We start from the raw sequence: 15,216 nt of genomic DNA, 5'->3' as shown, positions 1-15,216 counted from the left end.
CTGCAAAATACAAGGCAACAGAGACAGAAGTGTAAAACATCTACACACACAAGACTTGTTAGCATAATTAGCTATGGTCCAAAACCTATAGAGAAATCATTAAGGCAACAGAAAACGCTTTTACGTTAAGTACTCTCCTAAAATACCACGTTTGGCTAAATTCTGAGCCAGCGTCATAAGCGGAGTGCACTCATGGGAAAGAAATAATATTCTTAAATATTATCATATATATTTAACTAAATATTTTCTGATTTATTTTTTTTTTTACAAAAAAAAAAATTATTAACATTTTAAAATTCTATTTATTTCCATGATGACAAAGCTGAATTTTCAGCAGCCATTACTCAGCACTCACTTCACACTTCAGAAATCAAGAGTAATTTGATTTAACTAATAATAATAATTATATGTAAAGTTAGAAGGTTGCTAGGTTTCTGACTGAGCTTTGGTATTAACAGAGAATAAACTAGCATAAACAGTAAAAGTGGTGTTTTTCCACCATAAGACCAGAGTTCTGACCAGCCTTTTCACCTGTGGTTGGCCTTTTGCCCCAATGTTCCTTTTTTTTCCAGGTTACTAAGCTGTCCTCTGATCTTTAAACTCATCGCACCTCTTATTACACTTCATCTACCTCTCTCCCTCTCGCTTTCATTTTCTATAGCTCTACTCTTTTCCCTCGACTCCCAGCAGTATTCTTCCTGAGAGCAGTGTGGAGAAGAGGAGAGGGTCCTGTGGGGTACGCTGGCTGTGGGGCAGCCCATCAGACATGTCTGTCTGATTTATACCGCTGTCTCTACAGCTCATAGCCAGCAGAAAGAGGAAAAACTAATGGTTTCAAATAAGCAGCCCTCCTATTTTTCATTATTAACTTGAATTCTGGGAACTAAAATGTGTGCAATCTTTATCCAGCTGTCAAAAAGGGATACATAACGGAAGATGGTATTTTTCTATCTTCGTAATAAGAGTTTGATGCACAATGTTGACAACAGACGTAAAAAGCTACATTATCGACCATTCGTTGGGTTTTCTGAGGCTAAAATTATTACAGTCCTTTATTACACAAAAGTAATTTCTTCGCAAAGAAACTTTGCGGTTCACAACATATCATCAGTTCAACAAGTCTGACAGTAATCGTCTTGAAATATGTTGAATGCGGTGGATCTGTGACACAAGTGGCGCTCTGATAGCAGTAGCGCTGGTGTTTTAGAGGGGATGAACGTAGAGAGGTGACTTAAACCATGCTGACACTCTAACAGCACACTAAACCACAGTGAGCTCTCAAGCATGCTAAAAACCTCTCAGTTAAGTTGCGTCTCTAAATTTATGCCCTGTGAAGCACCACTTTTAAGAAAAAAAACCCCCCAAAACAACAACAACGGCTAAAACAAAGCCGACCTCACTAATTGACTAGATGGTTGGTGTTTACATAATGTTTATACAAGGTTATGTCAATGTTTGCATAACTGCTTATTCACCATTCAGCAGCTCAGCCTGATCTGATGAGTGAAACAGTGAAGCGTGCCAGTACGCAGAGGCTGGCCAATCATAAAAGAGCTCATTTACATATAAAAGACTTTATACGCCGACTGCTTAATAAATGCGTTAAAAAATTAATTATGACTGTTTTTAGACTGACTACACAACCGTTCCAAAATGTGAGCGTTATTAAAAATTAAATTACATTGATCAAATGTGATAAGACATTTGATAATGTTACAAAAGATTGCTATTCCAAATAAATGTCGTTCTTTTGAACTTCCTGTTCAAAGAATCCTGAAACAAATTATTTCCACAAAATATTAATCACAACAACTGTATTTCCTGAGCAGCAAATGAGCTATTAGAATGATTTCTGAAGGATAACGTGACGCTGAAAAATGGAGTAATAACCATTTCAGCTTTGCGGACACAGGAAGAAATTACTTTTTTAAATATATTAAAATGGAAAAGGTACATTTTTTAAAAATCCATAAGCCCTAATTAGCACAAATGTTTTTGGGAGTGTTTTGGGAACGTCAATAAATTGACTGAGGGAAATAAATATTGATATGCTACCAAAAAAAAAAGAAAAAGCCACTTTGAATATAAAGAAAGAATAGCATTTGCCTTTTCCCATACAATCCTGAAATGCAAACTACAATACACACAATCCAGACGCATATCATTTGACTTCTATTCGTGTTTAATTCTAACTAAACCCCATCCTGAGGCAGTGAGGGAGGTTATCCATCACCGTGAACTCCTGGAGTGCTCTGATGTCTCACAAGGTGACTAAACCGCTTTAGGCCATGAAGTGTATGACTAAAGTGAGACAGTCAGAGGGAAAAATGTAAAAAAAAAAAAATCCTCAGGAGGATCCGCTGTGGACCTTGACTTCATTTTGTGCTCAAATGCACAGCAGGACAAATTTGGCCAATCTCGTAATTACACCTGCTTCCTCCTCAACACAATACTGCCTACGCATGGAGAAATAAGTGTGCAACGAGAGTGTGTGTGTGTTTGTAAATACTCCAAGAACAGTACTCAGCTATTCAGGGGAGTAAATATCAAACACTAATGATTCTTCTTCCTGTGCACTGGTTCTCCTCAGTCCTCCTTCGGAAAATAGGGAGATGCTCTGTGTGCCGTCTAATGAAGAAAAACATCTCAAGTCAGAACCATTTCGGAAAAAAAACACTCCTCCCAGGAACCGCGCGACAAAATTACCCTCACTCCAGAAAGCCATTAAGCAAACGCATTTCTATCCTCAGCCGGTCTCTCAAAATACAAATGTGCTGCTGAAGGCCTATAACTCAGGAAGTGCGCACACGCTTGCATTGTGGGGAGGGATTTTAATTAAGGCTGTGTGAGTGTAAAGCATGCTGTATTGATTTATGATGTGTAATTAACCTCCCGGAGGCTGAAATCTCGGACTCCCTCTGCTCTGAGCCTCATACGCAGAGGGTCACGGGCCACGGGAGGCGGGGGAGAGGCGGGGAGATGATAGAAGTTGAGAGGTCGGAGTCACTGAGCACTCATCTTTAATGAGCCACATGCAGATGGGAGGTGACAGCAGATTAGATGAGGATTTTAAAAACTCCTATTATGAATCCCTGATTATACGCTGAGAGTGACAGAGAGAGACCTTAAGTGACAGCTCGCTTTCCACCTGAAATGCTTATGAAAAGATCTGATCTGAATGAAAGGAAAGCTTTGCGGATACCGGGAGATGCATTGTTGGAATGGGATATGATGAACGGTAATAGCTTCAGATATAGATGTTCTCTCTATAAAAAGCCGATGCTGATCCACTGCAGCCAGCACACTGCACCGATGATGAACGTCTACTTTTATATCTATGACTCATGGCAGATTCTGGAGGGTTGGTTAAAAATACATTCCCCAGAGAAACGTTATGAACCTAACCTGAAGCTCTTGACCTCTGGTTTGTGACTTAAGTGTACCTTCATCAACAGTACGTAATCAGGACATTTGTTCAGGTTCACTTCCCACCTATAAGATCATTTATGCCATGATATTATTACATTAATCATTCATTTGCCAGCTCCCTGATTGCTCGCTCCACAATGAATTCTTGCAGCTGACAAAATTTGCAGACCCTTTTCTTCTTGTAATGTGGACTTATTTAGGCCGTTTATTACCCAATGTGATAGACTCCGGTTGGTTGAAGCGCTTACTAGTTAACCGATTTACCAATCCGACATAAAAATACAATATCATTACTTTATTTTCATGAAGACTTTTTTATAACTGGAGCATATTATAATCTTAGGTTTAATTCATACCGCACTTGTCTTTATAATACAATATAAAACTTTTTACATCAATAGCATTTAATGGAAATTGAAATTTTTAACATTACAAATGTCTGAATTGCTGAATAAAGGCCCGTTCACACCAAGGACGATAATTATAAAGATAACGACAAGGATACAGTTTTATCATTTATTCTCAATATTAAAGAACAGTCTATACCACATCTATAACGTTAAAGGCGGAGAGAAACTATTTCATCTGGATCACTTTAAGAATGATTTTTTTCCAGCTAATGAATGATACAAACATTAACAACCAGAATCCATGATTCTATAAGGACCTTGAGAATTTAAAGCAGCAGACTGCTTATCCACTGGTGGACACTAATATCTTTATCTTAGTTATCTTTAGATTTATCATTCCTGGTGTAAATAGGGCTTAAAAGTTATCCCTTTTAAAAGAAGTCTTAATGACCCTAAGCATTTAATGTATTAATATAATAATATATTATCATATCTATGATAATATGATGTTTATTTATATTAACAATCAATCATAAAGTTTTGCACATTTAGATAAAAATATGAAGGTTTTATTAAAAAGGTAACTAACATTTACATATACATTTAAGTATAATATAATATAATAACTCCAGCTTTTACCTTCTGAAAGGCATTATAGTCTGGGTAAAACAAGATTTCAGAACAGCTTTTTTTTCCAAGTAGCCATAAAAATTCTAAATTCTACTGTGTAATTTTATAATACTGTAATTTTGAAATGCTGTAAGTTGTTTTTTGTTTATTTTTAGTATGGGAAGCCCTATACCAGCAGTAAACTCCTTGTATGTCATGCATTTCTGGCAAATAAATGCGGGAATTGAACTGAAAAACCCACTCTTCAAAAGACATTTCAGCAAACAAAATATACCACAACACTTCTTGCATAAACTTAAAATAGCACTGGATGTTTTTAAAGTGCACTTTATATCGTTCACAAGCCTAGAGCTGTCACAGAGATGTGTATGATTTCGTAAGAGACTTATTTCAGTGACTAAAGGAACATTTTATATGTGGCGAATTGGTTACAGCACCATTACAAGCCACAAATCCAACTATATAACATACCTGTGCCATATTCCACTGTCCTTGTTGACCTGGCTGCATGGCATACATGTTTTGAGGGGGCACCATGCCCTGAGGTCCCATCATGCCCGGGGCCAAGCCCATCACTCCTGGTTGTGCATTTCCCATGAAACCATTAGGCATCGTCATACCAACCATCATGCCTGTGTTCTGGCCCATCATAGCACCGCCCTGTCCCATGACGGCCCCCATCATAGTAGTGGGCGGCATAGCTCCTCCCATCCCGGGGAAGGCCTGGAAGTTCCCCTGTGGCTGCGCAGGGAACTGCATCTGAGATGGGCCCATGAACATCGCAGTCGCTGTGGGAGCAGAAACGCACAAAGATACACAAATAAGAAGATTTACACATGTTCAATATGTTCAAAGGGACAAAAACAGAAGCAGACCAGAGGACACTGACACACAAAACATCACAGACGGCAGAGAGCGATCAATATCTGCGCTAATGTGTGCAGTTCCTCGCCTCGAGCCCAGAGGAAATGGATCTTTGAGACAGAAGAGGTGCGCAGGATGAAAGGGGGCATCTAACGCGTCCTGATGGTGAAGAATTGGCAGTGCCTTCATTTGGAGCATCTGAGGTTTTGGGAAATGTCCTCTTTGAAGAGTAGGGCAGGCGAAGCAGGCAGCTTTAAACCACGTTCAGCAGTATCAGAGTGCTGAGACACGCAGTGCTTGAATTATTGATACCCCCATTAAAGCAGGGCTTCTCGAGAACCTCGCTTGCTTTTCTCTTTCACTCAAACACACACACAGCCAAAGCACCATTAGAAATGGACTCTGGATGCATAGCGCCATTTATAGATCTGTATTCTCTCGCTCAGTTCGCTCACTCTCTGAGGATTAAGAAAGTGGGACTCTGGGGGATGGATGTACCTTGCGCAGGCTGTTGTGGGACGGTGCTGGAGCCATACAAGGAGAGAATAGAGTCCTTGGAGAGAGGTTTCTTGGCCGAGTCCTCTGCTTTGCTGCTCCCGCTGGTTTCGCTGAACAGGTCCAGATCTCCCTGTGCTGGAGCAGCACTTCCTGTGCCCGTAGCACCTGCCACAGCCCCTCCGGCGGAGTTGGCCTGAGCGCTCCCAGCTGCCTTACTGGAACTGACCTGCAGAGCAGAGGAGACGGTTGACTTCAAGCCATGCACACTCTCAACACCGGCTTATATAGCTTCACACAATAACTCCCTCACATATCAATAAAACTCATTAGCAATCACAGACATGCATGGGTGTATCTGTGGGCCTTAAAATTGTGAGCCAAATGAGGTATCTCAACAGACCTTCCAGTCTAAATGGTAGGAGGCTTGTGCCAAATCAACCGGATAAAGCTCTGAAACATTCATCATGGAAAAACGCTAACAGAAAAGAAGCAAAAAAGTCATTTTATTTATATTCATGTTCTTGTTAAATTATATACTACTTTGTCAAAATAAATGAAAAATAATATAGCAAAATCTAAAATCAATTATTTATACAAATCAATTTCATAACAGAAATACTATCAAAAGAAGAGTAAAAAAAGCAAACAATAAATATTACATACGTTTATTTAATGTTTTAAACATGATAATTTTAGAAAAATGTATTTATTATGAACATTATATAAATATTTAAGAATCTTATAAAAGTTACATTTTTTTTAATGAACAAAGATCTTGGTGTCCTAGACTAGTTTAGACCAGCTAACCAGTTTAGGCTGGTTTTAACTGGATCAAAACTTGACCAGGTTACTGTCACTGTACAATTAAATGTGCGGTAATAATACCAAACTTTTGTGAATGCTTAAAGTTAAAGTTAGTTAAGTGTATATGCTTAAATCACATATATTCCTACTAAACGTATAAGGAAAAGGCAAATTTTCAAATCAAAGTTGGTTAAAATTATAAATCCTGGACAAACTCAGAGGAGAGAAGACACACACATAAACAGATGAAAGAAAGGCTTCATCATCTTCATGCAGAGAAATGACATTAATTAGACTGCAGCTGTGATGAATGAATAACTCAGGAAGAGGAGACACAATTCACCGTTTACACAAACTTACAGCGCACACAAATAACAGTAGATGGAGAAGACAATCAGTAAGTGGCAGTTTGTGTTCAGTCAAAGCACCTGCATCCTTTTACTCAATTACAGTCGTGTGATGCTAGAGTAGCAGCCACAAAGCTGCAGATGGTACGGCTGATGCCATGGTTACACTCGGAAAAGCAAGTCTGTCAATATGAAATTGAAGAAAAGTTCTAGGACTAAGTCATGTATTTCATATTTCCAGGACAGTCAGCATGGTGACAAGTAACTTGCTGACTCCGGTGGCACATGGCTGAAGAAACTCAACAGTGGCCCAAGGTCATGTTCAGTGATGTGTGAGACCCGGGTGAGTCTTGCTGAGGTTTGGCACTGGCTCACATCCATCCGTGAATAAGAATCAGGAGGAAATCACACCATAATAAGCAGAACTGAGGACAGTACGCTAGAAGCACACCATGCTTTAACTGTACTACATAGTCTCTTTGTCCTCTAGCTTTGAGGGTATTTATAAGCTATTGATAAAGTTACAGCTACAGAGTATACATATGCACGAGCACACACACAAATACACAATTTATATATTTATTAATATTAATATTAATATTTATTAATATATATATTTATATATTTTTATTTGTGTGTGTATATATATGTGCATGTATAATCTGTAGCTGTAACATGTTCATTTTATATAATATACACACACATATACACACACATATATATATATATATATATATATATATATATATATATATATATATATATATATATATATATATACACACATATATATATATATATATATATATATATATATATATATATATACACACATACACATATATATATATATATATATATATATATACACATACATATATATATATATACATATATATATATATATATATATATATATATATATATACATACATATACATACATACACACACACACACACACACACACACACACACACACACACACACACATTATCATGGTTTCCACAAGTTCATTAAGCAGAAAAATTTCAACACTGATAATAGTATATTTTATTTTTTGAGCAGCAAATCAGCATAATGATTTCTGAAGGATCATGTGACACTGAAAATTGGATTAATGGCTGTTTAAATTCTATTATATTATTATAAAACAGAGAACGGCTATTTTAAATTGTAATATTTCACAATATTAGATTTTTTACTGGTGCTGTCAAATGATTAATCGTGATTGATCACATCTAAAATAAAAAATGTTCTGTACATAAAATATACTGTGTATATTTATTTATTATTAATTTTGTGTATATTTTACACATTTATGTATAGATGAGGAAAAATATGCTGTTTATACATTAAACATTTATATATATAAGAAAATAAATATATAAATGTATACAAGTAAACATTTTCAAAATGCATGTGTATTTATATATGCATAATAAATATACACAGTACACACACATTATGTAAAGAGTAACATTCATTTTGGATGCGATTAATCACGATTAACAGCTCTACTCTTCACTATTTTTTTTATTTAAAAACGAGACTTATTAAAAAAAAACAATTACATTCTTTTTCGGGCTCTCTTTCTCCATACACACACACACACACACACACACAAATGTCAATAAAAATACAATATATAAACGCAATAAAATACATACCGGTATTTTTGTACATTATGTGAATTTACAGTTATGCCATCTGATTCTGACTAGAATAGCAAATGGCAAATTATGCTCGTGGCTATAACCAAAGAAAAAGCAAATGTCTATAATAAAAAGTCAGACTTAAACTTTATGTTTCAACAGGAAACAAGTTAACACAGGAAAGAAGCTGAACTCGCCAAATGAATTCTCAGGGTCTTTTAAGTACTAGAGCTAATTATAACGTTTCACCCTCTACAGAGAGAGAAACAGAAAAAACAGGAGGGAGGAAGTGAAAACAGAGGGGAGAATGTGCCACATCATTTGAATTCAAATCGAGCGAAAACAAATAGATACGTGTATCAATCGATTTTCCCCACAAAAATCTTCCCACTCCAGTATCATTAAGTGGCAAACATGCTTACTCAGATGGCAGATATCGAACAGGCCATTCTCAGAAGTTCGCTGCTGAAGTACGTGCCTGACACGAGCTCATAAATAAAACTAAACGAAAAGAGCGTGATTCAGATGCCGTCTCCGCTCTCCCGCTGTCTATCCATCAGTGTCCTGGAGCTCCAGGAAAGGAAATGTTCCACAGTAATCAGAGGCAAAAAGGCAGGGTTGGGAGGACGGGGTGGAGGTTGGCAGGGACACATGTGGACGCTCTCTTCCCATTTAGATGGGCCGACGATATGCAGCTCTGCGCTTAGGAATGCCGGAGTAACACCTCCAGCTGCTGCTGCGGCAGTCGCGCATCTGATAAGAAGCGAGCCGAGCCGAACACGGGTGAACAGCACTGCGGCGCGATAAGCCAAACACCGCCTCACAGATCTGATACGCAAACCCCTCGGATGATTAACCTGTGAAGGATGACGCTAACACAACTGTGTGCTACAGCCTATAACGGGTTCGGTCTTTGATATGCACGAGAGAAAAGAGGCGAGGAACAAAGAATTCACACACACTCTTGACAGCTCGTCTCAAGACCCCAGAAACTAGCAAGAACACACTTGGCAGGAAAGAGCGTTTTTCCAGGCCACATTATGAAAAAGAGATGACATAAGCCCTTTTCTCTATTTGTAATATGAGTGACATTTGAAGGGATCCATACGGGAGTCCGCAGAGGGACACAGGAAATGCTATTAGAATTAAAAATAGATGAGGAGGGGGAGGCCAGGACGTCTACGCTCCGTAACTCAGAGACACCGCGAATGAGAGGGAGAGACCACTTTTGTGTACACATGTACACGTCTGTAGTTTAATAATGGTGAAATAGATAGAATGACAGATAGAATGATGTACCGAATGCATGGAGAGAACGAGAGATCGATAAATAGAAAGATAGAAAGCCAGACGCAAAGAATGACCGATGGAATGACAGATAGGCAGATATAGATAGCTAGATAGAATGATAATGCATATATAGGTGTTTTTTATCTATCCATCCATATTTTAACAATAGATAAAGCGATAGACAGAATGATAGAACAAACTATAGAACGGACGAACAATAGAATTATAGATAGATCAGTGGCTGAACAGATAAGACAGAACTTTCTACCTATCTGTCGGTCATCTATTTATCGTGAAGTACTTTTTTAGTATGTAACATAGTATTTAATTTGCAAGTATGCAATTTCGTACGAACTCTCATAATAAACTCTATCCTTTCTTCTCATTCACCACAATCAGTGTGGCACCAAACCCATGAATATTTGATCTTTCCCACCCCCACATTAGCACAGAAACACACACGAGCCATACAAACACACAGTGCAGCCTGTATTTCACCGTGACATTCACGGAGCACCATGCATATTCTAGCTCTACCCACCCCCAAACACAATTCACTCGCTCCCCCCAACCCACAGAGAGTGAGAGAGAGATTTAATGTGCAACAGAGTAGGCTTTGTCTGATTAGCAGCCCCACACAGATAATTAGCACTCTGGTGGTGCTATGGGCTGGGCTAATCCAGTTTCCCCAAAAGCCCCCTTCTGCCTGGGAAACCAGAAAAACCCAAGCACCAAAAAAAAAAAAAAAAAAAAGAAGCGAAGAAACAAAAGAACAGAAGTGCCCCAAAAATCACAAATGCGTTAGGTTGGATTTGGTGAAGACGGTCGTTCGCAGCAGTGGGCGCATGCTGGGTATGTGCCAGAGCAGAGTCTGGCAGTGCCACCCTGCCAAGGTCCCACTGCAGCTCAGAGTCTGAGGATCAGTCAGCAGGAAAGAGCGGATGAGACAAGAGGCCATCTGGGGAATACACAGCTACACAATCAACAATATGATGGGGGGAAAATAAACACGTTGCACAAAAAAATTCACTGTCATAAAACGATCAAAAATAGAAACATCAGATTAAGTATATAAGACAGGTTCCTTATGATGCATATAATGTAGCTATGAAAGTATTTGCACCGGTGTGCTTTTTTAGCATGCCTTAATCTGCAAATTTCTTTACAAACAGCCATCCCATCAGCCCCAGGCTGCAGATAGACTGATTGTATTGCGTTCATGACCTGCACTGGTCCAGCAGACGTTCTGATGAAGCGCGTCCCTGTGGTGCTGCTCTGGGATCAGTTAACTGTGTTAGTTAGCAGCAGTTACAGATAGAAGATGAAGAAATCTGAGCCTGCATTAGCACTCTGACCTATTTGCTTCCAGTCAGCCTTGTGTAATATATCCACTGCCTCACTTTGGCCATGATCGATACTCTGCTGGTCTAGACTTCAACCATAGTGCCATTAAGTGAAGATCACATTCCCATGTGCAGTATAAGCAGAATGATTTCACTCTCTTCCCCACACACGACCAAAAATACCTTAAGTATTAAAGGCCACTGTGGCACTAATTTAACAGCGCTTCCTCGTATCTGCAAAAAATGTATTAAACTGCCAACGTATTAAACATTTGAATGCATTCATTTTACTTTAAATGAAATCACATTTATTAATACATCTCGTATATAAAGTTAATAAAGCTACAAAAGAAAATTTGAAAAAAGGAAATTAATTCCAGCTAATTGCATCTAATAATGATTCGCTTACATTTCCCAATGAAAAAGCTGAGAATAAAAGCAGATGGCATTCTGACCCTGGTCGCAACACTCGATGCCATGCTTGCATACCCAAGGAGCCGTTCAGCCTCTAGGATACTTTTAAGAAAATGAGCTGTCCTGGAAAAGTAAGAACACGCATACATACACACACTATAAATGTGAAAAAAGCAAGACCAATTAAGGCCAGCTTACCCCGTCTGCTAAAGAGAAAAATTAATACACTTGACGCTTTACTGTCCCTGAATCCTAAAATATGCATAAGTGTTCTTTAAATATCCCAACAATTTGCATGTGGTCACAAGCGACGGCCTCACCTTTTCTTGAGACGTGTGAATGGATTGGCTGTGTTTCCAAGCTCTCTGTCTTTAAAAGGTAGAGCTGGTAACGTGTGAATTCGGATCGTGGAGCGTGAAATAAGTCAATCCTCAGATCCTCGGGGCAATCTTTCGTGAGAACCGACCATTCATGCATTTGTCTGTACGTATAATATAGTCTACAACCTATCATATGACTTTTTTTTTTTAATGGTTTTATGAATAGGGTAGGCATGGGACCCAGGGATAGCTGGTTAGAATGGCCCCATTAGTACCTGCTAGATGATGACACAACTAAGCCATCTGGGAAAAAAATTAAAAATAAATACATTCTACGCTAATGGTACTTTAGACCTCAATGTGCCCTTGCAGACGTAGGTGTGTTGTTCTAATCAGATGCAGAGGACGGAGGCATACACAAGTGCATGGTGATTAGACTAACTACAGGGACAAACACGGGACGGAACAAGAATGGAAAAAGAAACCTTGCAGGATTGCAGAATACCATAATTTTAACACTCCTTACACAAACACACGCACAGTCTGCCATCGGTGGCAGTAATAGCCCTCAACCCAGATGATACGTCTGCCAGTGAGTCATTTCCCAGACAGCACACATTAACATACAACACTGCCAATGAGAACGGCAATGCAAAATGTAAAACTCTGAAAAGCCTGAAGAGCAAAATTTTCAAAAAACACAATCAAATTTAATAAAATAATTAATAAAGCCCAATGTGCAGAATTTCTAAAACGCACTGCATGAAATAATATAAAACAAATAAATGACTTAATAAAGCCCCAAGCAGCACCATTTTTTAAAATACACTGCATGGGGAAAAAATAAAACAAATAAATGAATTGATAAATAAAGCCTGAAGGGAATTTCCAAAACGCACTGCATGAAATTAAATAAAACGAAATCTAAATGAATAAATAATCCCGTAGAGTAGAATTTTCAAAACACACCGCATTATAAATGTCCATTTCTTAGTACCTAGACTAGTACCACATATGGAAGTGGCCCAAATTAGACTCTAAAAAAAACCTCAAAACATTTCAAATCATTTATGCTGTTCATACTAATAAAAAAACAAATGCAAGTCAAAAAAAAAAAAAAAAAAAAAAGAAAGAAAAGAAAAGGGATTTGGCCCAGTTTTGCATAATATCCTACATACTATTATTTTCAATGAACATATACAGTTCTATCTTAGTCTCAATATGATTTCACTGTTACAAAACTAAACAGTTATAAAAACACCGTTTTCCAGCAAATGTCTGAATTAAAAACCTAGATGAAGCAGTCGCCCTGCAGCACACCGGCCATCACAGAGCCTTTTCTCTTTGTAGAGGTGAATACACTGAACTAGCTCAGCTTTCATTAGAAATAAGTCCTACTGAGAATCCATCTGTGCTTAAAACACACATGAAACACCAAGACTGCCTACACTGCAGCACTAGTGAGTTTAGATATAGCTTACGAACCTACATGGGCTCTGAGAGGCTCAATGTGGTTTTCCACTGTGCTGCACGCACGCAGCGCTGAATGTGTGGTGCATGGCATGTCCATATGTTGAGCGTGAAGGCCCACGGAGCTTAAAAAGCACGAGCGGATCAATAGTTGTGCTCTTAAAGGGCCGGCGGTAGGTTTTGATGAGCTATGCCTCTTAAACAGCTGAATGATTCATTAGTGAGTCAGCACACTATACATCCTGTGTGCTGCAGATTCTGGGGTGAGACTATTGCAGGAAAACAGCTGACAGATGGTACCAAGCAAAATTACTTAAGCAAAGCAAACCTTTCTGCAATTACATGACCTAGTCTGGTAGACTGCATCAATGTAAGAGCAGGAAGAGGTTTAGAGAATTCAAACAACCCTGTAATACATCAGAATCCTCATTTTAAGAGGATAATAAGCAGCTAAATGCTAAGAGGATCATCTGTAAGATATGGAAGCAGAGAGATGTGTGATTTTTGGGTCAAATCATGTCACGATAGAGGCATAAGATATATTGGTACCATATTCGTTATCTTAAATACTGCAAAAACATTTTTTTAAGCTGTAAACAAATCAGTATGTTTAACAATAATACTAATTTAGTCCTTTTTTTACTTTTCTCTAATTTATGTGTTACCTTCCTTTTTTTGAAATTATTGTAATTAATTTTGAGTAAATAAATTTAAAAATAAATCCTACATTTTTTTTTTTTTAAGTGTAGTACCGTTTTTTCTTCTTTTATCAGTACAGGCGTCTATTGTTTTTTAAGTTGCTAATTAACCTAGTTGTACATTAAGATCACATTTTCTTTCATCTAACACTTATTTTAAAGTAATCTTTAAAAATGGTCATTTAAATAACACTTTTAAATCCTCAGCAAATGCCAAAATGAATACTAATAAATTCTTGCTTTTCATTATAATGTTGCGAGGTCTAAAATTCACTTCAAGCATTTAAAGCAGTTGTTTTTTTTAAAGACTTTTATTAAATTTTGAACCCAGCTCTTTTAGTTATTGACTACCATAATTATCATGGTTCACACATTTCAGTGCCAAAAGACTCATAAACACAATTTACAACAAGGTTCCATTTGTTAACATTAGTTGATTACATGAGTAAACTAGCCATAAAAATACACCTAAACTCTATTAATCAACGATAATCTGGAAAACATTATTAAAATAAAATATACTATCTGTTAATATAATTACAATGGACCATTTTTTACTAGCTTGCATTAGAAAAACATTATTAAACAGTGTAACAAATGCTCATTGTTAATGTGAGTTAATGCATTAACTAATGTTAACTAATGGAACCGTACTATAATATGCAATCAACTTCTTAATTGACAAACCCACAGCAGTGATAAACATCATGTGTCTAATATGTGAAGGATCATGATGCAAATGGGAAGAGACGCTCTGCCTCCACAACGCTCATGAAATGTTGATGTTGATACTCTCACAGCCCTTATGTGCACAGACAGCTTGATTAGGGAGTTGGAGAGAAACAGGCTGGTCAGGATGTCAATAACGGGGAGGGATTGGCTGCTAACAAAGCATCATGGGATACCAGAACTGGCTAGCAGTTGTGCAATCATATAGAAGCTGCAGGGAGGGGGAAGTCCTGCAGAGGAGACCGCGTGTGTATGTCTCAGGGGTTGATATAAAAGCTGGCAGTAGATGAGATGTGAAAAGAGGAAGTGTGAGGACAGATTAACATGCACCGGCTGGAGTCACACTGAAGGAATGGAGAATACGGAAGCCTGGCGG

The 15,216-nt window shown here is 38.0% G+C and overlaps 1 protein-coding gene across 7 annotated transcripts in view; it reads right to left on the bottom strand.

Annotated features, from left to right (window-relative positions):
- The window catches only part of smap1 (small ArfGAP 1), an 86,455-nt gene that overhangs the window by 1,096 nt on the left and 70,143 nt on the right, over positions 1 to 15,216 (bottom strand). For all 7 annotated transcript variants that reach the window (XM_043254729.1, XM_043254731.1, XM_043254733.1 and 4 more), the window contains 2 exons: positions 5,772 to 5,997; positions 4,881 to 5,197 (listed from right to left, as the gene is read on the bottom strand). In XM_043254729.1, the coding sequence (XP_043110664.1) occupies positions 4,881 to 5,197; positions 5,772 to 5,997 (543 nt within the window). The remainder of the gene's footprint in view (positions 1 to 4,880; positions 5,198 to 5,771; positions 5,998 to 15,216) is intronic.

This window comes from Puntigrus tetrazona, chromosome 13 (genome assembly GCF_018831695.1).
Source record: "Puntigrus tetrazona isolate hp1 chromosome 13, ASM1883169v1, whole genome shotgun sequence".
Lineage (NCBI taxonomy): Eukaryota > Metazoa > Chordata > Actinopteri > Cypriniformes > Cyprinidae > Puntigrus > Puntigrus tetrazona.
The sequence above is the reverse complement of the archived record's forward strand: the minus strand, read 5'-3'. Positions and strand labels throughout refer to the sequence as shown.